Source organism: Balaenoptera borealis, assembly GCF_965194805.1.
Source record: "Balaenoptera borealis genome assembly, chromosome: 8".
In the NCBI taxonomy this organism is placed as follows: Eukaryota; Metazoa; Chordata; class Mammalia; order Artiodactyla; family Balaenopteridae; genus Balaenoptera; species Balaenoptera borealis.
In genome coordinates, this window is record NC_138865.1 from 7,709,673 (window position 1) to 7,734,005 (window position 24,333).

The following is a 24,333-nucleotide window of genomic DNA, read 5'->3' on the forward strand; positions in this document are numbered from 1 at the left end:
CTTGTCTTGGAGTGTCATTTACATCTCTTGGTATTATTTCATTCTTTTCTTCCAAACTATATTTTGTTCCTAAACCAAGTTATAAACACATGGAGATCAGGGTATATTTTATACCTTGTTTATTGGGTTAGTTTTACTTTCTTTCTCCTTTTTTCACTCTAGTCTCAGAACTCTGAGGCCAAGCAGACATTCACAAATTACATATAAAGAAGCGGAGTTTCTCCACACTGGGGGCCACACAGCACCCAGCTCTCAGCTCTTCTTTCCCCCACCTGAAGCGCAGCAGCTGAATCCCAGCGCCCCTGGACCGTTTTTGATGACAAAGGTCTAGTAGTTCAACCCATCCTTTTACAACTTTCACAAACTTGGCAGACATCTCAGGAAAAGTGTGAAGCTGCTACAGAAAAGCAATCTCATAGAACAAGTTCAGGAGAGATAGTACTACCAACTCTTAGATTAATACTGCTTATACCTTTGGGGAGGCAAATAGTATGCAGTGTTGGGGACTTGCTAAGCTTTTACACTGTCTCTCTTTCTGTTTTTTATTTTTAATAGAGGTAAAATACACAAAACATAAAATTACCATTTAACCGTTTTAAGTGTACAATTCAGTAGTGTTAAGTATATTCATATTGTTGTACAACCCATCTCCAGAACTCTTTTCATCTTGCTAAACTGAAACTCTGTACCCGTTAAATAACTACTCCCCTCTCCCCTCAGCCCCTGGCAATCACCATCCTGTCTCTAGGAATCTGACTACTCTAGGTCCCTCATGTAAGTGGAATCATGCACTGTTTTTTGGCTTATTTCACTCTGCATAATGTTCTCAAGATTCATCCGTGCTGGAGCCTGTGTCAGAATCTGCACATTGTACATATACACACCATGTTCTGTGTATCCACTCATCTGTCTATGGACACTTGGGTTGCTTCCTCCTTTTGGCCACTGTGTCTCTCTCTTTTAAATCAATTATTTATTCATCTTTACAAAAAAACAAACACACAAAAGCTAAAAATCAGGAACAAATGCAGAGCCGTGCACTGAACAGCCAAATAAATCAGTGAGATCTTGACCACTATGGCTCCTGTTTGCTGGCCCAGCTGGGGAGATTCCTCATGGCAGGGTCTTCCTATGGCTCTGTCTTCCAGAAAGAAACTCAGAGGTAGCAGCAACTTCAGAAAAGCCAAGACAAAAGGAAAATCCTGTGGCGGCAAGATCCCGAGGGAAGGAAGACTGCCCAAGTAGCCCAGCCTCAAGAGCTGTTCAGGCACATGTGCGGTGGCCTCAGCACACACAATTCCCTGAATTCCCATGATGATGTTAACCAAGTGATGCTGGACTTGGACCCCAGGGAAGACCCCACTGAAGCAGCTCAAGGCGGAAGGGGTTCTCATTTACTGTCAGATTCCCAGCGACAGACCCCAGCCACGCCTCCTCAGGACACATACCCTCCACAGCCACACCACACAACCCTTCTTCCTTTCTAAGTGGAACCCAAGCGGTTTCTTCGTTTTGTCCCTTTTGTTCAGCTCTCGCTGGAGGCAGACAACTGGCTCCACCTTCCTCGGAAGGATTTAAAAGACATTCCAAAGCTATGACAAAAGTCACTCTTCAGGTGTCTACAAGCCCCATGTGCCCCTGCTTATGGACATGTGCCCCCGTATGTAGAAGAAATTACAGACATTAAGTTGGATATGGGGTCTATGTCCCTAAATGTAGACTAATACTGAGAAAGAAGGCAACTTCGAACAAATACAAAACCCTCATTTAATTCCACCTGGCAACCTAACCTTTCATTAGTGGAACCGAAAAATCCTATTTGAAATAATATGTTTAATGATAACAGTGAACATTTACTAACAGGTGACTAGTGACTAACATTAAGGATGCTTACCGCATGTCAGGTACTATGCATTATAAACATCATTCCTATTACTCACCATGACCCTATGAAGTGGCTTCTATTCAATTTTACGGACGTGAAAAGTGGGGAACATTGCAATGGGTAGTAAAGCCAGAATTTTAAATCAAGTGTCTGACTCCTGACTTGCTCCCTCCACCACAAGCCTCTTCTGTCTCCCTGTTATCAGCTGCCAAACAGTAAAAAGATGGACGTCCCAACAAGAAATATAAGCAAGAGTTGTGACTATGACGAAAAACAGCCCGGCTAACGGGCTCTGCCTTCACCGAGAACAGCTGGTCAGACGGTGCGCTCGGCCAGCTCTCCCTGGCCCGGCAGATCCGTCCTCCTGGTCCTTCTCCACGCCCCCGCCGCCCCTTCTGCTTTGTCTTGGGAAAAGGGTCCCCTTTATTAATGCCATTCCTGGAGATGTGTTTACACAGGGCAGGAAACTTAATATCAACATTCCCTGAAGGAGAGTGTCTTGTCACTTCTGTGAAGCACTTCAGGCAGGCAGAGACCAGCCTCCCAAATCAACAGGCACTTATGCCCTTTAAACAGAGTCTGACGGGAGAGTTTGTTTCTACAGAGAATCTTTGAGTTCCTGAGCCCATTTGTTATGATGAGGTTGAGAGGCGGTTACCCGTATATACAAAACTCTCCCTGGTGCCTTAAGAGGCTCTCTAAGAAGGACCTCAAGGAATCTATTCACAGTGAGGAGGAGGGAAAAGAGTGGATTCAGGCACTCAACGGGTTGGAAAGGACAAACTTGATGAGCGAAATTCTGCAAGTCTCCATACACTGGCAGGGGGAGATGGGCTCCAGGGCCGGAATTCTGATAGGATGTGAAGGCTCTGGGGGGCCTTAGGGGGCACCATCAGGGCTCAGCAGAGCATCGCAGGATCAAAGAATGAGTTCAGGTGGGTTTTGCAAGGTGAAAATGGAGGGCACGTTAACTGTCGATTTTTTCAGCTTCCTTTCTTAGCTCCTCTTGCCAGGTATCTCTTACCTGTTACCCCTCCCACCTCTGCTAGAGGCCAGCACTGCCCCCCCAGCCCCCTGTCACTCTCCCCATGACCCTGGGGGCTCTCTCCTGTTCTCATGGCTTCAAACAGAGTGATGATCCCAGACTCCAGCCCGGGCCACCTGCCTCCTGGACATCCCACCTGACTGTCCCTCCCCCATGTCTCTGGCCCACCATGTCCAGTACGTTGTCCTACCCTTAGATGCCCTGTTTCCTTGTTGTTACCTTTGAGAACACATCACTAGAGTTTTGTCTGCTCTCCTCTCTCCCCCCACCTCCTAGGTTTGGGCTGCCTGAGCATGATTCTTACAGCTCCTCAGTATCCTCCCCTCCCCACCCCCCAGTCTCACCAGATCCCTCTCCCTGTAAAACGATCATGATGGGGCCATGCTCGTCCCTGGACCCCTCCCCGTCAGGTTCCTTTTACAAGGATGGTTCCCTCCTCCCAGCCAGTCTCAGTGGGCCGGACTGCAGGTATGAGTATGTGAGCCGGAGGGGCCATATACTTTGTGATGAATTCCTGATTTTATCTTTTCAGATAATGAACGTTTACTTAGTATTTACCATGTAATCGTATCATGGACCCCAAACTGAGTGAGGTATAATTCTTGCCCTGGAAACACTTTCAGTCTAGAAGAACTATAATCCAAATAAAAGGATAGCACCATGGAAACGGTGAGAACGCTGGCTGTGTACAATTCTCAGGGATTCTGCCTGTAGGTGAGTCAAAGCCTGCCTGGAGAGACGAGCCCACCCCAGCTCTCTTGCATTCACGACAAGATCCACCTCTGCTCCCTCTTGGCTGCCAAGAGGCAGTGTGAACCTGATTTCTTTGATTCTTCCTTGTTTGCTTCCGGTTCTTCCACAGGCAGGTGAGTGAGAAGAAGAGACCAAAGTTGTTTGCATGAAAAAGCCATTGTGGAATTACTAGGGTAGAAGGAAAAATGAGACCATAAGATACCAGGTGGCTTGCCAAGGCGCTTCTTCCCCATGACAGACAGCAGACAGTCTGGCCTCTGGAGTTCAGAGCTGAGCTCAGAAGCTCCCACCATCTTGGCCTTGCCATCAAAGGCCAAGACTCTCCAAGCCTAAGCAGTAAAACCCAGGGATTCTCTGGAATACAGTACAATTTGCCCTTCTCTCCACAGGAAAGCAGTCAAATAAGAGCCTCCCAGCTCTCCTCGGTGCCCTCTCTTAGAAGGGCCATGTATTCCCCGGGCTGTCCCAGCAGTCAGAGGTTACCAGGCAGAGGGGGAAGTGACGCCTCCAATTCCCCAGGCCTTAAATGGGAATGTGCGGGTGAGAAATTCTACTTAACAGTTTACTCAACTCCCTATTCACAAGTTCCTCCAGACTTTTTCAATGCAGCAAATCAAGGCACTGTGGGTAAGGGGTGTGTGTTCCTGACGGGGAAGTGGAATCCCAGACAAGGGAAGAAGTGACATTGGCCTGGTCCACACGACAGGTCAGGGATGTGAGGCCTCAAATCCAGGATTCCTACCTCGATCCAGTGTCCCCTCTTTCTCACCCCCACTCCCACCGGGAGATTATCAGCTAAGTGGAAGGGCAGCATGGTGGAAGAACAGCTCAGATTCCCAGAGCAGGGAAGCAAACTCAGATGCCACCTCTGGGCCAGCGACTGGGGGATGACCACCCCCAGCCCATGTAAACTGGGGAACGAGGGGCACATGGAAGCTGTCTGACACATACCACTGTCTTCACCCATGCCTTTCCTGGAACAGTCTGGCCTGGTGACATCTCAGGCCTTTCCTTCCATGTCCTCTGCCATCACTCACTCGTTATCCAGGCTAGAGAAAGCCTCTGACAGCCTCTAACTGAACCAGAGGCCTTCTGTCTCCATGCCAGCCCCTCTCTCTCTCTCTCTCTCTCTCACACACACACACACACACACACACACACACCTCTGCGTGTATGTATTCCCAATTTACTGCTTCAATTATGTTTGCCTCTATTCATAAAGTCCTAAACTCCTCTACCTGACTTTCAAGGTCCTCCACATCTGTCCCCACTGTGTCAACTCTGCCACTCCCTAAAGGACAACCAGGCCGCTGGAGCACCGGGAAAAGGTCTAAGATGTGGCGGATGATATTCAAGATGCCCAAGGTGGTCCTCTGCGGTGGAGCACTGCATCGAGAAGCAGGAGGTCGGGCGAGTTGCCGTAGCAACCAGCTCGTGTAGTGGCAGAGGAGCCCAAAGCCAAGAGCTGGAAACACTGGAGGTAAAGCCGAAGCCAAAAGGCAAGGAACGACCAAAACAGACAGAGCAGGTTTCAGTAACCGAGTGTCAAGGTTAGCGTTGGTACTGGTTTCCTCAGACTCTACGGATGTTATGGCATAAAGCAAACGAGGAATTATGTTGGGGTTTTTGAGGATGAGATTCTTGGTGTGGCTGAAAAGATTTAAAGATGGAAAGATGTAAAATGGTGCAGTTGCCACGGTAAACGGTATGGTGGTACCTCAAAACCACACACAATTACCACATGATCCAGCAATTCCACTTCTGGGTATATTCCCAAAAGAAATGAAAGAAGGGACTTGAATAGATATTGGTACACAGGTGTACAAACAGCATGATTCACTATAGCCAAAAGGCAGAAGCCACCCAAGTGTCCGTGAACAGATGACTGGATAAACAAAATGTGTTCTATCCGTACAATGGAATAGTATTCAGTCTTTAAAAGGAAGGAAATTCTGACACAGGCCACAACATGGATGAAACCTGCGGACAGACGCTAAGTGAAATAATCCAGACACAAAAGGACAAACACTGTATGATTCCACTTACATGAGGTAACTACAATAGTCAAATTCCTAGAGACAGAAAAGAGAATGGTGGCTGCCAGAGGCTGAGAGGAGGAAATGGATACAGAGTTTCACTGGGGGGGGGAGATGAAAAAGTTCTGGAGACAGATGGTGGTGATGGATGCACAAAAATGTACATGCACTTAATGCCAACTGAAATGATACTGAAAAATTGTTAAAATGGTCAATTTTATGTTGTGTAAATTTTACGACAGTTAAAAAAAAGGATGCATAAAGGGAAGTGAAAGCCTTTCAGTCCTAAATTTGAATTGGAAGTATTAGCATCCACACATGATGTATTTTATCTTATCTTCAGGTGGACGGGGGAAGTATTTCCTAACTCTCTATACTGAATGACTAACCCAACAGCAAAAAGCACAACTAGCAGAGCCAACTCTAAGAGTGGTGTCCAAATACCATTTCTCACTAAAAGGAGTCAGGGTTTCTTGGAGAGATAGCCAAACCCAGGTCTGGGAGGAGAAAACGCATAAGCACTTGGAACATTTTGTAGTATGGAAAGTAGGAAAGGATCAAACCAAGATTTTGTCAAAAGAACTCAGGAGCCAATTTGGACAAGTTTCCACTGGCAAAAGATGGGACAATGTGAACATCAATCAGGGTAATAAGGACATGGAATAAAACACATCATATCTGTTTAAATCCATGAGTTCTTAATGATACTAAAAAGTTTTTATTTCACTGGTAATCTTGGAAGGATGGTAGGGAACTAATTCATTATTTTGAACACTGAGAAGTAAAGTGAAAGAAGCAAGCATTTATCCTGCCTTTCCTATACAAACTGTATCTCAGGGTAACCAAATATTTGATAAACTAAAAAAAAAATTTTTTTACTGTTACAGACGTATTTCAGCTAATAAATGAAGAAGGAATGAGAGCGTTAGAATGCGACCGTTTGCAACCCCTGATGAAATAACAGATCTAGGCAATGACCGTCAATGGCCGCTGAACATTACCTAGCCTATTTTTCCAATCACAGATTTACACGAAAAACAGGGGACAGAGGAACATGTTGAATGAGGGGAATGCAATCAACAAAATCCAGGCTGTGGGAAACCTACAGGAAAAGCCTAGTTTCTTTAGCAAACATATTCCAGGAAAAAGAAGAGAGAGTAAAAGGGGAACTATAGGTTAAAAGAAACTTAAGAGACATCAACAGAGCCAACGTATGGACCTTATTTAGATCCCGATTTGAACAAATTGTTAAAGAAAATTAGACAAATGGGAAATTTGAACACCGATTGGATATTTAATGATATTAAGGAGTGGTGGTTAACTGTATCAGAGTGATACTGGTCTTGGGGCCATATTTTTTTTAAAAGTGTCCTTATATCTTTTAGAGATACAGACAGAAGTATTTAGAGATAAAATGATAAGTTGTCTGGAACTTCCTTCAAAATAACCTAGTGTAGGGGAATGCGGGGGTGGGGGGGGGTGTGGACACAGATGAAATACAGCTGGCCGAGAGTTGACATTTGTTGAAGCTGGGGGATGAGTAGACACTCTCTACTTTTGCATATGTTTGAAATTTAACATATTCTTTTTTTTTTAAATTGTGGCACACGGGCTTAGTTGCTCCGTGGCATGTGGGATCTTCCCGGACCAGGGCTCAAACCCATGTCCCCTGCATTGGCAGGCGGATTCTCAACCACTGCACCACCAGGGAAGCCCGAAATTTAACATATTCTTAAAAACTTGTTTAAAAGGCAGGAATTGAACTTAAAGTCTTCATCTTCACCTCTAACCCTCCTGGGAGGTAGGTGCTGTGGCATCTGGCTTTGCACACCTGCATAAACAGTATCTTCCCCTGTAATTATCTGTATTCCTATTCAGGCCACTCCTGGCCCTTTACACCTCACCTTTACGGGCAGAATCACTGAGAAGAAGAGGGTGGGACCCCACCTCTGAGGTCAGATCAGCCACGTCCCCATCCTTCCCAGGGCAGGGATCTGGTCTGGGAACTAGAATCAGCCTGGATTTCTGCCCCTTCTTCTACCTCAGCCTGGACACAAGCCGCCCAGCCTCACTGTGCCCTACTGCTAAAGCACGCACAGACACACAGTTCCTGCACAACATCTTCACAGCGTGTCTCTTCCTTTCCATCAGACATCTTTCTCTAAGTGGGAACAGGTGCAGAAATGCAGCGGGAAGGCGGTCATCACCTTGCAAGAGCGAGGCAAAAGCAAAACAAACAAGAGCCACTATTTTTAGCCTTTCTACACTATAACCAAAATGATATATCCAAAACGCTACTTGAATCCTGCCCCTCCACTGTCTAAGTCTTCTCTTCCCGAGGCCAAGTCCGAACTCTCCAGATACCTCTGCTTGCTGCGTGGCCCCCTCACCCCGCCCCCCGACACTGCAGAATAGCCAACTCAAGAGATGTCCTCAGCTTACCATGTCCTTCCTCCCATGCAGCGAACTCCTAACCATCGTTTCAGACTCCCTATAGGAGTCCACTCCTCCAGGAAGCCTGGTCTCTGTCGGTTTGGCATCCTAGACGCACGTGGAACCCAGATTTACCCCGCTATAGCCCTCCATACACTCAGACTCTCACTTTTTTTTTACCTCCCCTGCCAGACTGTAAGCTCCTGGGATGCAGAGACCACCTTGTTCGTTTTCGATCTCCAAAGCCTAACAAGTGCTCAGCTCACAGGAAGCAGGAAAAAAATATGTGTTGGTTGGTTGGCTGATGAGGCAAATGATGTGTCTGGTACCGGTGTTTGTAACAGAGCTCTACCCTCTGTGGATCTCCACGGCCTGCGGGGACCTTAGACACTGAATGGGTTTAGTTAATAACAGAAAAACAAAACCAAAGGAACCACAAACTGAGACCAACTCTGAGGTCACTTAACCCATGGTTTCCCACCATTGTTTTTACATTTTAGTAGTTAATTAAGTATTTTATAAGAAAAAATAAAATTGGCCCATCAAACTTGAAATTTCACAGATCCTATTGCTTAAAATGAGGCAGGTAGCCACGGAAACCTGCTCTACACACACTGCATGAAGTCAAGTGGATGCCAGACAAGGTCAGGAAGGTGACACGTTACTATGGTAGCTTTGCTGTAACAGCCAGCATGAACTATTGTCATGGGCACTGCCATCAGACCCTGGATTTTATTTATTTATTTATTTATTTATTTATTTATTTATTTATTTATTTATTTCCACTGTGGGCCTTGAGGGATCTTAGTTCCCCGACCAGGGATTGAACCTGGGCCCACGGCAGTGAAAGCGCGGAGTCCTAAACACTGGACCGCCAGGGAATTCCCAGACCCTGGATTTTAAATACCCCTTCTCACTATTTCTGTGCCTGGCCTGATTTCTTAACCTTACCAGGGCAGATACTCAAGCTCAGAGGGGCTTCGTAAGTTGTCCGAAGTCACACAGCAGGCAGATTAGAGCAGGAGACAGGATCCCAGGAACCCTCGGTGCTGGACTGATACTGATTTACCTCATTGACCCCCCTTCTAAAAAGTGGGTTGAAAGCTACTTGCTCACATTTCCCAACAAATCAGAGCCTCACAAGTCAACACATTCTGCAGCTGGTCACCTCACTTCAAGGGGGCAACCACTTAAAACTTATAAGTATGCTCTAGCCTTAAAATGGCTAAACGTAACATACTATAAGATTGAAAAACTATGCTTTTACACACAACGCTCCCATTTGATTGGCTATTTATTATTGGCAGTTCTTTCGGTCAATTTCCCAGTTTTGCTCTATTTAAGAGACCAGTCTTCAGGAGCCAGTCTGGGTCACCAATCTTATAAAAAACTTTCTTCAGTGCTGAAATAACTAAACAGTAACTTTTATGACTGTTTAAATATATAGATATACACACGCCTGTATATGTATGGTAACTAAGAAGCCAAGGATTAATGCCTAACAGTGGTTATCTTTGGATGGTAAGATTACAAATTCTGTGCATTGGTTTATATGAGTTTTTCATTTCTCCATAGTAAATATACATTGAGTTTAATAAAAGAAAAATAATTAAGTTTTACTGATACTATTTGAAAAAAAAACTGTTTGTTTTTCTGAAGCCATCTTTGACCTGGAAAACATTCTCTTTTTTCAAATAAGCAGTATTTTCCTATTAAGTGTACACTGTGAGAACCACATTCTTTATTTCGGGTCAAGTTAAGTTCTCTCTATATGCTAGCGAAAGGTTTTATTTGTTGTTTGTTTTCCCCCGCCTACTCAATTTTGATGGGTAACCTGTATTATTGCCTCTCTTTGCCTGGTTTGATTTATGATCTTGGAAGTCAGGTCATTCTCTGCTAGGTCGAAGAAAGAAAGAAAAAAAAAAAAAAGAGGTTTCCCCACCTAATACCTGATAAAATATCTGAAAAGGTCATTGCAGACCTTGACAGAAACACATACAATTTCAACCCAATCTGATAAAACAGCAACTAGAAAACTTTTATCAGAAGAAAATGTAACTTGCCATTTCCCAGCTCAGTTGACTGAACTTTTTTTTATCTGAAATGACAGACATCATAAGATAGGAAAAGCTGCAGATAAGAAGCCAAATTGAGTTGTCTTGAATCAGATCCGATTGTCTGCCTGGGTTCAAACTCCCACACCTGCTCTGAATGTGTCAATGAGAGTCTCTTGGCATGGTCCCGGAGGGGTTTGGAAACATTGCAAAAGTGGTGAACTTTGAGACTTCAGCGTTTATTCTGCGATTATAATTAACTTGCTCACCAGTTGCTATCGATCAATACTGAATGGAGCTGATAAAGTTTGACTGGATTTCTAGAAGTAGAAATGGAGATATAAACTAGGAAGAAAAAAAGGATTTAAAAAATACTTTAAGGATTTAATTCAATTTTAAGAAGCAAAACTGGATCTGTGACTGACGAATCCCAAAGCCTGTGGCTTAATAATCCTCAAAACTTCCCACCGTATTCTGGTGGTAACTCCTTGATTTCTCATCCTCCAAAATAAAGTCCATCTATGATGATTCAACACAGAGTGAAAGACATCCTCACGTTCATTCCATTTGCAGAGGGTGAACCACATGCCATGGCTTACCTGTCTGGATTATATTCCTCCTTTGGCAAAAAAAAAAAAAAAAAAAAGATATTTAAAGACATGAAGGCAATTTGGGGGCTCCTGCAAAGTACTGAAGGCCAGAAAACCAAATTCCCTTCATTCAGATAAGAGGCTTAAATATCCTGGCTCAGTTCTGATTACAGAGTAGCAATAGATAAAACCCTAGGCCCCCTGCCAGAAACGAGAAAGCTTCCACTCATGGCTTCTGTGATCAGCTCAGACCAATTCCATGGGCTCTTCCAGCCTGGGGTTTTATCCACTGTCTTGATCCATGCCCCTATTCTCATCTTCATTAAAAAATATAATCGCTGTGATTCCTCTCCTCCTTTCTTAGCTCCGACCTTCGGAGAAAAGGGAATACGGAGAAGATGGTTCTAGTTTCCTTAAGAAAAGGGACTTTTGAGAGAGCCACACGGCTTTGCTCTTCTCCTGCAGCCAACAGTCCCCCCAGAGGAAGAAGAATCTTCTAGTTTGGAGGGTCTGAATTCTGGGCAATCTCTCTTTAATTCTCCGCACACCCACATCAGGATGCTGAAAGGAAGCTTGTGTGAGGCAGGGATTCCTGGCATTGCAAGTTCTGTAGTATCAGAATGAGATGGAGAGACATTGGTGGGAAACAGGACAACACAGAAGAGAAACCACACTGGGGAGAGGGAGCAGGTAGTGAGCAAAGTAATAGAAACTCCTGAAGTTTACTTGAGTCCTTCAAACACCACGTACCTCCTGGATCTGAAGAGTGGAGGGCCCTTAAGCTTGGCAAATGCAAAGTGTGGCAAACAGGGAAAAAGCATGGTCCTGGAAGTGGGACTTACCTGGGTTCTAAGCCAGAGCTGTTGTTTACTACCAGCAGGAATTGGGGCAGATTAATCATTCTGAGCATCAGTTTCCTCTTCTGCAAAATGGAGATCACAATATCTAATTCTCAAGAAGGACTTAAAAGTTCCTGTTACCTGACAACTTCCTCATTGACCCTTGAGAAAGGATCCAACTTACTTGCTTGTATGCACAGTACACAATACATATATATATATGTGTGTGTGTATATATATACATATATATATGCATATATGGTACAAGATATAGGTTCCTATCCCTAAAAAGTTGAAAGTTGTTAGTTGGTTTCCAAACATCAATGTACCCAAACTTGTAAACTTATTTTGTATAAATTAAAACAGGTCAGAGGTTATTCCTAGTGTAACCCCACTCATATTATCTTCCCTTACCTTCTTTAGAAGGAGACAAAAGAGTAGCTCTATAGTAGCCAATAAAACGTTTAAATAATCCTCCCTGGAGTGTGTTACATGAGACCATGTCATGGGCCACAGAAGGTCAATATAACAGAGTGATACTCATTCCCAAGCCATGAGAGAGCCTTATCAACTGCACCTCATGCAGGACTGTAGGTCAGAGAAGTCACCAGCAGACAGATACTTTCAGATGTCAAAAAGGCCCCTTCAAGATCTTAAAACAGCAGCAGCCCTGGACCTGCAAGAACTGCCCACTTCTAGAGCAAGGCAATGGAAAAACCAGTGGTCCTTCCTCTTTCTTATGCAAACAGAAGCAGCAATGTGTGCAACCTGCTTCAGCTCTAAATTCAGTACAACTCAAAGGTCTTAAAAGGACAGGTTGAAAAGAATTGGTTAAAAGACTTACCTTGCCTCGGGAGAAGGTAATTTGGTTTTCTAACACAATCCCATCACTGTCCTAGGTTAGTGGTTTTCCATTCTGGCCCCAATATAACCTGAGGGAGAAGTGCCCACACCAGGAAAGGTCACCAGTGTATGTGCCCATGAGGGGATCTTAGGAAGTCATGTCAGTGGGGTTGGGTTCGGGGAGGGGGGGGACATCTGACAACTGTGGACGGAGATCTGCTCCCAGAAGGCATTACTGAGAGTAGGATAAGGGTTTTTTGACCCCTCGGTAAAGGAATCTCCTGTTGGATAAGCAAAAATCAAAAGCCGAATTCAGTAAATAACAATTTATGTTTTAAAGTACTTTTCCGGTACATCTATAAACTCTAAATATAGAACTCTTTTTTTTAAAAGGCGGGAGACTTTCAGGAAGTTAATTCATGAATACTTATGTCTTTTTAAAAATTTAATTGGTTTAATGTTTTTTTAATTGGTAATATAGTCACATGGCTCAAAATTAAAAAGGTTCCATTTGTACACCCATGTCCACAGCAGCACTATTCACAAGTCAAGAGGAGGAAACAACTCAAGTGTCCATGACGGATGAATAAACAAAATGTAGTACACACATACAATGGAACATTATTCAGCATTAAGAAGGAAGAAGTCATATCACAGGCTACAACATGGATGAACCTGGAGGACATTGTGCTAAGTGAAATTAGGCAGTCACAAAGAGAGGAGTACGGCATGATTTCCACTTATATGAGGGATCTGAAGTAGTCACATTCATAGAGACAGATCTGAAGTAGTCAGATTGAGCTTCCCTGGTGGCGCAGTGGTTAAGAATCTGCCTGCCAGTGCAGGAGACACGGGTTCGAGCCCTGGTCTGGGAAGATCCCACATGCCGCGGAGCAACTAAGCCTGCGAGCCACAACTACTGAGCCTGCGCTCTAGAGCCCGCAAACCACGACTACTGAAGCCCGCGCGCCTAGAGCCCGTGCTCCGCAACAAGAGAAGCCACCGCAATGAGAAGCTCCGCGCACCGCAACGAAGAGTAGTCCCCGCTCGCCACAACTAGAGAAAAGCCCGTGCGCAGCAACGAAGACCCAATGCAGCCAAAAATAAATGAATAAATAAACTTATTTAAAAAAATAATAAAGTAGTCAGATTCATAGAGACAGAACGGCGGTTACCAAGGGCTGGGGGAGGGTGAAGTTTGGAGTGTTGTTTAATGGGTATAGACTTTCAGTTTTGCAAGACAAAAAAATTCTGAAAATCTGTTTCACAAGAATGTAAACAACAACTTAACACTACTGAACTGTACACTTAAAAATTAAGGCAGTAAAAACAAAACAAAGTAAATCTTAACTTTAACCTCCCTGTATTTTAAATGTATTTTCTTGTTATTTAATGGATTAATAAAGAAGCACAGAAAGGACAATGAAAAATGGTTAAGGTGGTTCAAAATTCAAAAAGTTCCAAGGCATAGATGGTGAAAGTCCTTTTCTCACCCTTTCCCCTCACTTCTCCAGTTATTCCCGACAGGCAATCAATGCTACAAATTCCTTGTGAATACTTCCAGAGAGAAATTAAATATTTCCAAATGCATATAATCTTTTCTTCTCTTTTTTTACACAAATACAGTGCTACACACACATCCTGCACTTATAAATGTCTTGAAGAGGATACCATACCATTACATAATGAACTTCCTAATTTTTTATGCTGGCAAGATATCATATTGTTTGTATGTACCATGTGAACACAAACAGTCCCCTAATGCGCATATAGATTATTTCCAATTTTGGTTGGAATAATTATTTCCAACGACACAACAGTGCTGCAACTAACATGTGCCCACAGAATATATTCTATATTTGTAGAATAAATTCCTTGAAGTTAAATTTCTAGGTCAAGGGTATCAACTCTGTAATTTGTCAGATATCACAAAGGGCTCTCCATAAAGGTTGTACCAATTTACACTCCCATCCACAGGTATCAGAGTTCCTGTTTCCCCACACCTCGGAGTATGTTTGTTTTCTTAGCTCATTTAAGTAAAAAAAAAAAAAAAAAAATAGGGAGGGATACTGAAGAAAGTGTTATCTAAAGCTGTCTCCTGTGCATCATTTCACCTGAGCGCTTAGAAAGTACCTAACAAATGTGGCTTGACCTTTCAATGGGACACCCCGGGCAGGTGACAGATCTCACTAGAAGCAGTGACATATCCCTGGCTACGCCCCCGTCCCCAGCCACACACACACCTTCCCCATTTAAGTGGTTCTCAGGGCAACACCACAGACCAGCCCCAGCTCTGACTGACCTGCTCAGGGTGGTAACGGAAAGGTAAACAACTTTGGTTTCTCAAAGACTGACGAATCATTCTCTAGCCAAACAAGCTACCTACAATGAGTTGATCTCACAAAGTTCCCTACATAAATGCACTGGCACTGAAAGCAAGTGGCTTAATTGATAAGCAGTCCCCATAAGATCCAGAAAACACTTCAGAGTTTTCCACCAACCTATACCTTAAACAAACTCTTAGAACACCGTGAATGAGACAAAGCTTTCAAAGAAACCATTTGGCTAACACTGAGTGATATACATGCATTTCGTTGTGTTATTTTTTTTTAATCAACCCTTAAAATGATTCAAAATTGTTGCACTCCTTTGAAAATATAACTGCTTGTTCTATTACACAAAAGAATTGTTATTCCATCATAAACTATATTTTCATAGCTTTTCCAGTAACATCTACCACAATGTTATTTTCTTTAAGGCATATTCTCATATAATTTCCAGTTTCCTTTTCAGCCTTAAGTATTTACAAGCATTAATTGGTACAAAAATCAACTTTATTGTGGTGTAATGTACACACAATAAAACACTCCTATTTTAATAGTATACGTCCATGAGTTCTGACAAATGGATATGCCTACGTTAACAACTGTGATTGTGATCTCTAAAAGGAGACAGCTATATCATCCTGCCACAGCTAACTCACAGGCACACCAACGCAGACCCGAGCCCTTGAAATGCAAGAGTCCCCAGCACAGCTCCACTGGCAGATGGCCACGCGGTGTCTCCTTAAGCACTTTCAGTGCCCAGGGGTTCATGAATAAGACAAGCCATAGCCCACATTCCATTTCAACAACTACAATCCTGTGTGCAAAAGTGTTCTTCTCAAACGTAATATCTGCTCACTTAGAGCAACACAAAGTTAAAAGGACATAGACTTTTGCCTTTTAGATATTTATACACAGACACACTCTCCCTCTCTTACCCACCCTGGGACTTCTCCAACGGAAACTGCTCCAGTGGTTTCCCAAGGCTTCAGGAACCCTCTCCCATCCGGCTCACTCCTCCCCAGAGCCCTCCGGTGGGTCTCTTCGTGGGTCTCTTCAGCAGCCGTGGTGTGTGGTTTGACCTGGGCAGAGGACTGCAGCAACTCCCTCCTGGATCTCCACTGAAATATTTGCTCAGTGCCCAGCATGTGCCAGGCACTTACACATGAGTGAGACTCTGTACCTGGTCTCGGTAAGGTCACATAATTCCATCAGTGCAGCCTAATTCATGAATTCAATGGTTGTGTCGGGGCTCGTATTGAACTTGGAATGAATTAAAGTTTATATACATGGCAGTCAAGGCAGAGACATTCCTTCCACCCTAAGTCCAGAGCTCTACAGACGCCCCTGTTTGCTTTTATTGCTTTGCTTTTTGCCTTATTCCAATAACCAACAAAAGAACTCTGGCAAGATATGAACTACTATTAATACTAACGCTTAATACTTCATAGAGAAATAAAGGTGGTCTCTTCTTTCTCCTCTTTGAGATTAAAGACAGTTTCTGAGTGAAGAATGAGTTAGTCTGTGTGGTTTCACCTATGGTGATAAATACATCATTTAAACAAAGCCAAGCTGGGTTCTATTATTTCATGGTACCAGACAGTGTGACAGGAAATGAGGGCATGCATTTTCTTTCTTTCTTTTTTTTTTCTTTCCAAATTGCAGGTACTTTTCCTGACAAACTTCTATTTACCCTTCAACACCAAGTGCAGACGGCACCACTTAGGTGAAGACTTCCAGATTCGTAGACAGAGGGAGGTACACCTCTGTCCTCTCTCCTCTGCTCTCAGCTCATGGCCATAGCCCATTGCTGGGTCACTCACCTGCCTTCAAGTCTGTTTAGGGTGACCAATTATCCCTGTTTGTTAGGGGCCTATCCTAGGTTTAGCACTAAAAATCCCCAATCCTAAAAAGCTCCTCAGTCTTGAGAAAATCAGAAAAATTGGTCACTCTGCATGATAGTGACTATTTACTCAAATAGCCATCATTTATGTGCCAAAGCCAAGAACTTCACAAACCTTATTTTTCTAATTTAAAACAACACTAAAAGTAGTTACAACCATCCCATTTTACAGGAAAAGAGAGGAGACTGAGAGAGGTAAGTACCTTGCCCGAGATCACAGGGGCACCCGAAATTGAATCTAGGTTTGCCTTGGTCATACCTCCACCCTGTACTGCCATCTTAGGACCCGGTGGCAACTCCACACAGCAAGCTCTCAATAAACACCACGGACTCAGTAATCACTCGTCATCATCCTTCCGTCACTCAGCATCAGTTAACATGTCAGTGATGGTCCTCGATAGAGCTACCAGGCATTAACAGGAGGATCCATGTGATAGGAGGAACATATAAAAAGCACATGTACATATGCTGCTTTTAACTGGCTGTTATGCAAGTGCCACCTGCAGAACATGCTGGAGATGTGAATGCCAACAAATTCAACATGCCTCCTGTCCCCTCACATAGGTAATGTGGAACCATTCATCACCTGACCACTTAAAACACTTGGCTGTGTACAGAAGAGAAAATCCAACTGCTTGGCCGGACCCCAGGGCTGTCTTCAGGTGGGACTTCCTGAAGTAGTGGGGACAGAGCACAACGCACCCGGAAGACAGGCCACACTTGTCAGCAAGGGGGCCCTCCTTAAAGGTCGGCTTGCCATCTGTTGACACTGGAGTGTGGGAAACATTACTTACTTCAACACCCTCCGGCCTGGTATGGGTTACATTTGAGAATCTAAATACTCACTGTGTGCACTCCTCACACAGTATCTTTTTTTTTTTTTTTTTTACATTGTTGTGGCTGTAACTCTCATGACCACAAAGAATCCTCCCCCCATCTTTGGATTTCAGACTTCTCTTTTTGCCCTAACCAAGCACCAAATTCTCAGTCCAGGATCACAAGGGTTAGGAAGCAACCTCCCCACCCCACCCCACCCCACCCCACCCCCAAGTTCGAAGAAGTGAAACTGCGTGGACCATTCCTCGCTATTTTAAAATAGGAGTTCTAGAGGGAGTTCTAGAGAGAACTCAGGAGAGTTCTGAGAACGCGGGGCCCGAGGGGCCCGCGCCCAGCACGCCCACCTCGAGCTGCCATTGTATGGAGATGTTGCCCAGCTATCTCTCAAGGTCCTCCCGAGAGTCTCCGGAGCCTGGGGAGGGGCGGGCCCTCCTCTCTGGGGGTGCCGTCTGGCTCCCCCGTGACGGGGAGGGGGAAACTGGGAGCCACAGCTCCTAGCCCCGGCGCCACATCCACGGTTAATCAGTTTACCTGAGATGTGTATTTGGGCGGACACCCCTGGGGATCTTCCCCAGGCCACCCAGGGTCTGAGGATAAATTAAAAGCTCTTCAAAGCCTGAACCCTTCTCGGAGCCAGCCCAAGACTGGAAACCTGAGGGGAGGAACAGGCTTTACTCTTCAAAGTGAGAACAAATGCGAAAGGATTTAGCACTTAGTAGGTAGTCAGTAAATGTTAACTTTGTTGCTCAAGTCTGGGCTTCCCCTCCCCTACAGGAGTCGTCTCCATCCAAGCCGGATCCCGTCCCTTCCTGAAATTCCACAGGACCAGAGGTCATTTGCATTTTGAACTAGCGTTGCCACTTCCTTTCTCTCTCAGCCTGAAGCGCCGAAGCCCTGCCTCGGACTTCATTTTGTTCATCTGTAAATGGGAGCAAGGGGCACACGTTTGACGTCCTTGCCAAGTCTGACATTCAAAGAAGCTATAAAACTGTGCCCATTACGATTGTAATTTCTAACCCCAGCCCTCGGGACCGGACGAGGCTGAACACTTGGACCTGCGGCAAAGTCTCCACTTCCGTCGGGCATTATAAAGATGCACCTCTGGGCTCCCCGCGTTCCCGGACACCGACCTGGGGTGCGCTTCCAACGCAGCCCTGGGCACCTATGCCCCGCCGACCAGCACACGGTCACGACACGCTCTGGCCCCGAGGCACCCACCTGGCACTGATCCCAGGTCAACCCATCTCCATTGCTAGGGTCCCTCATTTGTTCCCGGTGTGAACTCCCCGACAGGAAAGTCTTCTGCCACCCCCGAGGGATCCTCCAACTGGCCCGCCAAATGGCCCAGAAGATCTTGGGCGCAAGCCATGTAATCAGTTCCCTGCAGAGGATTCTGAGCAACGGCCGAGAGGAGTTGGGAGCAGAAACCCGGTGTTCCCAGCGCTGTGCAGCCGGGTCGCCCGGCGGCGCCGCAGTCACCTACACACGGGCGCTGCCCGGGCGCACGTAGACCCAGACACACCCGACGCCCGGGGCCAGCCTGCAGACGTCTCTCCCTTTCAGAAAAGGATCTAGAGGGCAGGCCCGCCCTCACTAAACAGAATCTGGGTTCCGTGGGGCTGTGACCTTCACCGCCACTACCGCCCGCCAGGTTCTGTCTCCCAGTTTGCTTTCCTTGGAAACTCACGTAGCCGCTCTATCCCCTGCCCCCGCCCCCGCATGCCTGTGTAAAATTAAATGCCCCAAACAAGGCTCAGGACTACCTCTGTCCCGGCCCCGGACCGCCCGGGGACGCGCGCTCAGCACTCACCGAGATTGGGGTGTCGGGCCGCAGGGTTGGCCCGGCCGGGCAGGCTGTGCAGAACCGGGCTATCGAAGGGACCGGCGGAGGCGGCGGCGGCCGCGGCCCAGGACGCGCCCACGTCGGCCATGTAGGCGGGGTAGGGGCTGGAGTAGGAGCCCGCGAAGCCGGCTCGCCCGTACTGCTCGCGGCCCGCCAGGCCGGCGCCCGCCGCCCCGCCGCCACTGCTGTAGGCCGCGGCTTCCCGGGCCGCAGCGGCGGCGGCGGCAGCGGCCAGGGACCCGGTGGTGCCCGGGAAGGAGAAGCGCGGCGACACGGGCGGCGGGGTGTAGGCGGCTCCCTCGGCTCCCGCCTGGCTCCAGCCCGGGCTGCCCTGCTGGGTCCCGGGCCCTGCGCCCGACGGCGCGGCCCCTGAGCTGCCGCCCGAGGCGGCCCCGGACACGGTGCCCCCGCCTCCGCCCTGGAGGTAGGACAGGCCGAGCACGGAGGAGGGCACCCGCGGCGTGGGCACGTAGACCGGCGAGGACGCGGCGCCCGCGCCGTGCATGAAGGCGCCCGGGCCGCCCGCCTCGTAGGGCCCCGGAGGGGGACCGTGGTTGGCGGCCATGGCCAGGCTCTGGTACATCGCCACGCGCGCTCGCAGCGTCCGAGTCCTCAGAACAAGGAGCAGTGCGGGGAGAGAAAATAATAATACAAAAATAAAAAGACGACTAATGTACAAGTGAGGGGCTGTCACAAAAATGAAGATCAAAAATCAAAGGTTTAAAAAAAAAAAACACGAATCCTTCAAAAATATATACGTATTAAATCCAGCATTGAGCCAAAGACTCTAGGCTCTGGTTTACTCAGGAAAATCCCAAATTGAATTTGCGGTTGTTCCCGGAGGTGGTGGAGGAGGGGCCGAATCCACTGCAGGGGCTGGAGGTCGCGAAGACGCGGGGTGGCGCCCGGGCGCGGGCACGGGGCTCCAGCCGGGGTCACGCGGGCCTGGCCTGTCGCTGCGCGGCACCGCCGTCTTCAGGACACCCCGGCCTGCGGTGCAGGGTGCGGGAGGCTGGCTCCAAGGCCGAGGGCCGGGCGGGCTCCTTTCCTCCGAGATGCAGCCGAGTCTAAAGAGGGAATGACAAAGAGGGAAATAAGTTCATCCAGAGCTTTCAGAGCCCATTTCCCCTAAGCTTGGTTGCTTCTCCCGCCCTGCAAACAAAATCGCCACTCTCGGGGGCCCGGCTTCGGAGGCCACCCGACTCCGCGGGAAGCTGTTCTGCAGAGGCCGTGGGGTCCGGCTGCCGGAGGGAAGCCTCGGGGAGGGGCGATTTAGAGACCCGGGGATTCCTAGTTATTGGACATGAAATTACTGGTTATGCTCACGCTCAATTTTTTGTTTTTTGTATTGCTTGTCAGGAAGGACTTTAATTTTACCTTATTTCTAGCATATTCTTGTCACAATATTTTAAAAGTCCAAGGGTTTCCGGTTTCCGCGCAGAACCTAGACCTAAGAAATCTCGTCCCATCTCCTCTGTCCCCCCACCTATCCCCAACTGATCTTGGCCATGAAAGAACTTTAGATTGCCCATGGAAGACAAGGACAAACTTTATAAAAACCAGCAGCCTAAGAAGTTTTTGTTTGCAATCTTTTTTTGTTTTTTTAACTAGAGGCAGAGTCTAAATATTTATAAGTGAGCACAGTGTCTGCTAAATCTCGGTGAAAAAGCTTGTGGAATCTCTTATCCATACGCTGTATCACGTGGACATCAAATCAGACAAGATACACGTTTGTCGCAAATAGTTTTATTTTGGAGATTTTGCAGACTGATATTAAGAAAAGTAAGAGGAATGTACAAAGTCACTTTACAGAACTACAGTACTCACTGAACCATTCCAATTCATCGAATGGGTTTTTCATATGGAATCACTGATCCACCCACATATGGAATCAGAACACCAATGAGACCGCTTGGGGGAAAGAACAGTTTGTAGGACTTGATTATATCCTTGTATCCTGTGTTTTGATTTCACCAGGCAATTTTTCTGATAAAACTAAGCGCTCCACGTTCTGAAGCACCTGCTTAGTTCCAGGTCATTTTCTCCACAATTCCGCTAAGTAAAAGTGTCTCTCCTCATTTTACAAGAGGGGACTGAAGCATCGAAAAGTTTTGAAACTCCTTTAAGATCAAAGTACAATTAAAGGGGGTAGAGGACAGGATCTGTAGGACTCCAGGGGTTTACGGCTGTCCAGTCCATGCCCACTTTTCTCCTTAGGAGAGGCAGCTACCCTTAACATTTTTTTCTTTAATTGCAGTAGTAGACTTACAGATATATTAACAGAACTATGTACTAAATCCAGGCTCTGCCACTTACTGAATGAATGACTGTAGACACATTACTTAACCTTTCTGTGTCTCAGTTTCCTCATTTGCAAAAATTCAAATATTAAAGGTAACTATCTGGTATGGTCATTCTGAGGATTATAAATTAGTATATGGAAAGCACTTATAACAGGGTCTTATAAAACTTTTATAACAGGCACAAAGAAAATTCTATACAATTGACTATTATTTTTACTACAATGTACCATGAGAAAATGCTTCAGACGTATTATGTACTATAATAAATGGTCATCTTTATTCTTGTAAAAATATTCTGGAAAAGGAATGTCTAATACACACTATATAATGCTTTTAATCACTTTTGCAACATCACTAATAATAATAATGTTATAGCACTGTATTATACAGTCATATGTTAACTCTTAAGTGGTTTATTATTTGCTTTCAAAACTATACAATAAGTTATTGGTTTGGGGAACATTTCCTTCCAATAAGAAGTTTAGTTAGAGGATGGATATTAAAAAATTTGACCGAGATCACCAACTTTCCCCTTTGAAAATGAAGACAAAAAATTAATACCTATAGGAATGTCTGGGCTTCAGTAAGTAAATACATAGGTTTACCTTAATAAAATATTTGGTATTTGATTTTAAAATCAAATAATTGACCTACTTCATTGCATTTTCTGGAATACTCCTGCAGTTCTAAACAAATGTCATAAGTTTCTTTTCTCAGAAAGTTGCAGGAAAGGAAGATTTATAATTTTGTAATCCAACTTCCAATATACATACAGATGCTAACTTAAGCTTTAAAATGGAAACGCTGAAAATGCCATAAATCTAACATTTGTCTTTATTACGTTCTCTGCCTTTTTAAATGGCTGATACATTACCTCAGAGTTGGATTACTGAACAATAGGAGGGGGAGAAAATACCGCTCTATACCTTTCTGTTAAGACAAGAAATGAACTACTCCCTTTAAAAGACTCTTGCTTGTTTCTGTAACTGAGCCTCCTCGAAGGCCATCCCGGGAGGGAGCGGAACGAGCTCCTGAGAACGGCAGAAGAGGTCTGGCCTTGCTGTGGGGATCCGGGCTTGTGCCCCAGTTTTCCCTCTCCCGCTGATCACCCATCCCAGTTCACCCCAAATTCACAGGCCAGACAGGAAAGCTTTCTTCCTTGCTGAGTGAGCTCAGAGCCCTTTTCTGATCTACTTCTGAGCGCCGAGAAGATCGAGAGCGTCCTAACGTTCCCGTGCATTTACAGGTCACTCCTGCTCCTTCGGTTCAGCTGGCGCCTTCGCCCTCGGCCTGCTGCGCAGAAAACTGTCACACCCGAACGCACACCCGAGTCGGCGATAACGGACCTGGTCGCTGCGGGGGACGTGGAGATCCAGAAGTGGAGAAGTGGGGTATCACCCCGTCACCCCAATAAAACCTTTCTCTCTTTAAAAGCCTGAAACCTGCTCTTGGCTGCAGTTCCTTTTCTGAGAAACACAGGAAATCCTTCCCCGAGGCGCTTTCCCAACCTTCCCGGCGGCGCTGGCCCCGACTCCCACCGGCCCTGGGCCCCTCACCACCCTGTTCCCCCAACCGCAAGGCCCCTCATTCTTTCAACCTGGTGGCAGTGTACCACCTGGGCATCCTCCTCTCCCCTGGGTGACTCCCCCCCCCCAGCCCAAAGCCAAGAGACATAATTTCGTGGACCGGGGTAGCTAGCCGTGGCCAGCTGAGGGACCTCACTGCTCTCCGCCGGGTTCCCGCCCTCAGCTAATCCCACCCAGAAGCAGTGTGGGTTTAATCCCCTGGACCCCAGATAGGAAGACTGGGAGGCATGAAAAGTGCGGGCGCTCAGCAGCCATTCCCGACTTCGGAGCGCCTCCCTGGGGCCCGAGGCCCAGTTGCGCCGCCTCCCACCGCCTCTCTGTCACCCACGGGCGACACTCCTCCGTCTGACTCCCTCCGTGTTCGAGCCGCCGTGCGGCCTATCTAGGGTAGTCGGTCAGGGGGATTTCTCGCGGCCACCATCGCCACCCAGGCCCAGGCCTGCGAGATGCAAACAAGGGCTGGGAAATCTGCACGCGGGGGCGGGGATTAAAAACGTTCAAGTTCACACAAAAAGAATCCAGAAGCACTTCGAGTATCCCTGTCCGCTTTCCCCTCAAATCTTACTCTTTTTTTAAAGAAGCTGCTAAGCCAAAGCAGAGCCGGCTTTGGGAAAGGTTAGGGAGAGGGGGATGACCAACGTCTCCCTTCCATCCGCTGGTTACCTCTCTACTCCCAAGCAAACAAGCGCGGAGGAGACGGGAAAGAGCAAGGAGAAGCGCGGGAGAAGCCGTACCTGCCGCGGCTCGAGCTTCCTGGAGGCCGGCGCGCGCTCCCCTGGGCGCCGCGGGAGCTTCGGCGGCGGCTGAGCTCTCGCAGCCTCCCTGCCGGCCGCCTCAGAGTCCCCCAGCTCGCGTCGCGGATCCCCTCTTCCCTGCGCTCCCGCTCGCCGGCGCTGACTGGCCCGCGGGAGTCACGTGCAAGGACAGGGGGCGGGGGTGCGCCGCGGCGGGCTACACCTCCGCCGGGCGCCTGGCTGCGGGGCTGTTCAAAAAACTCCCCTAGCAGGCAAAGTCCAGGCGCAGGGATCTCCTCGGAAGACGCCAAAGTGCGACTGCCGG

At 46.7% G+C, this 24,333-nt stretch overlaps 1 protein-coding gene across 5 annotated transcripts in view; it reads right to left on the bottom strand.

The window, feature by feature from the left end:
- GATA4 (GATA binding protein 4) overlaps positions 1–24,333 on the bottom strand; it is an 85,180-nt gene that overhangs the window by 32,403 nt on the left and 28,444 nt on the right. For 3 of the 5 annotated variants that reach the window (XM_082403584.1, XM_082403585.1, XM_082403586.1), the window contains exon 2: positions 19,353–20,452. In XM_082403584.1, the coding sequence (XP_082259710.1) occupies positions 19,353–19,968 (616 nt within the window). In that variant the 5' untranslated portion in view covers positions 19,969–20,452. Of the gene's footprint in view, positions 1–19,352; positions 20,453–24,008; positions 24,174–24,333 lie in introns of those variants that run through there. The other 2 variants (XM_082403583.1, XM_082403587.1) reach the window with 2 other exon arrangements.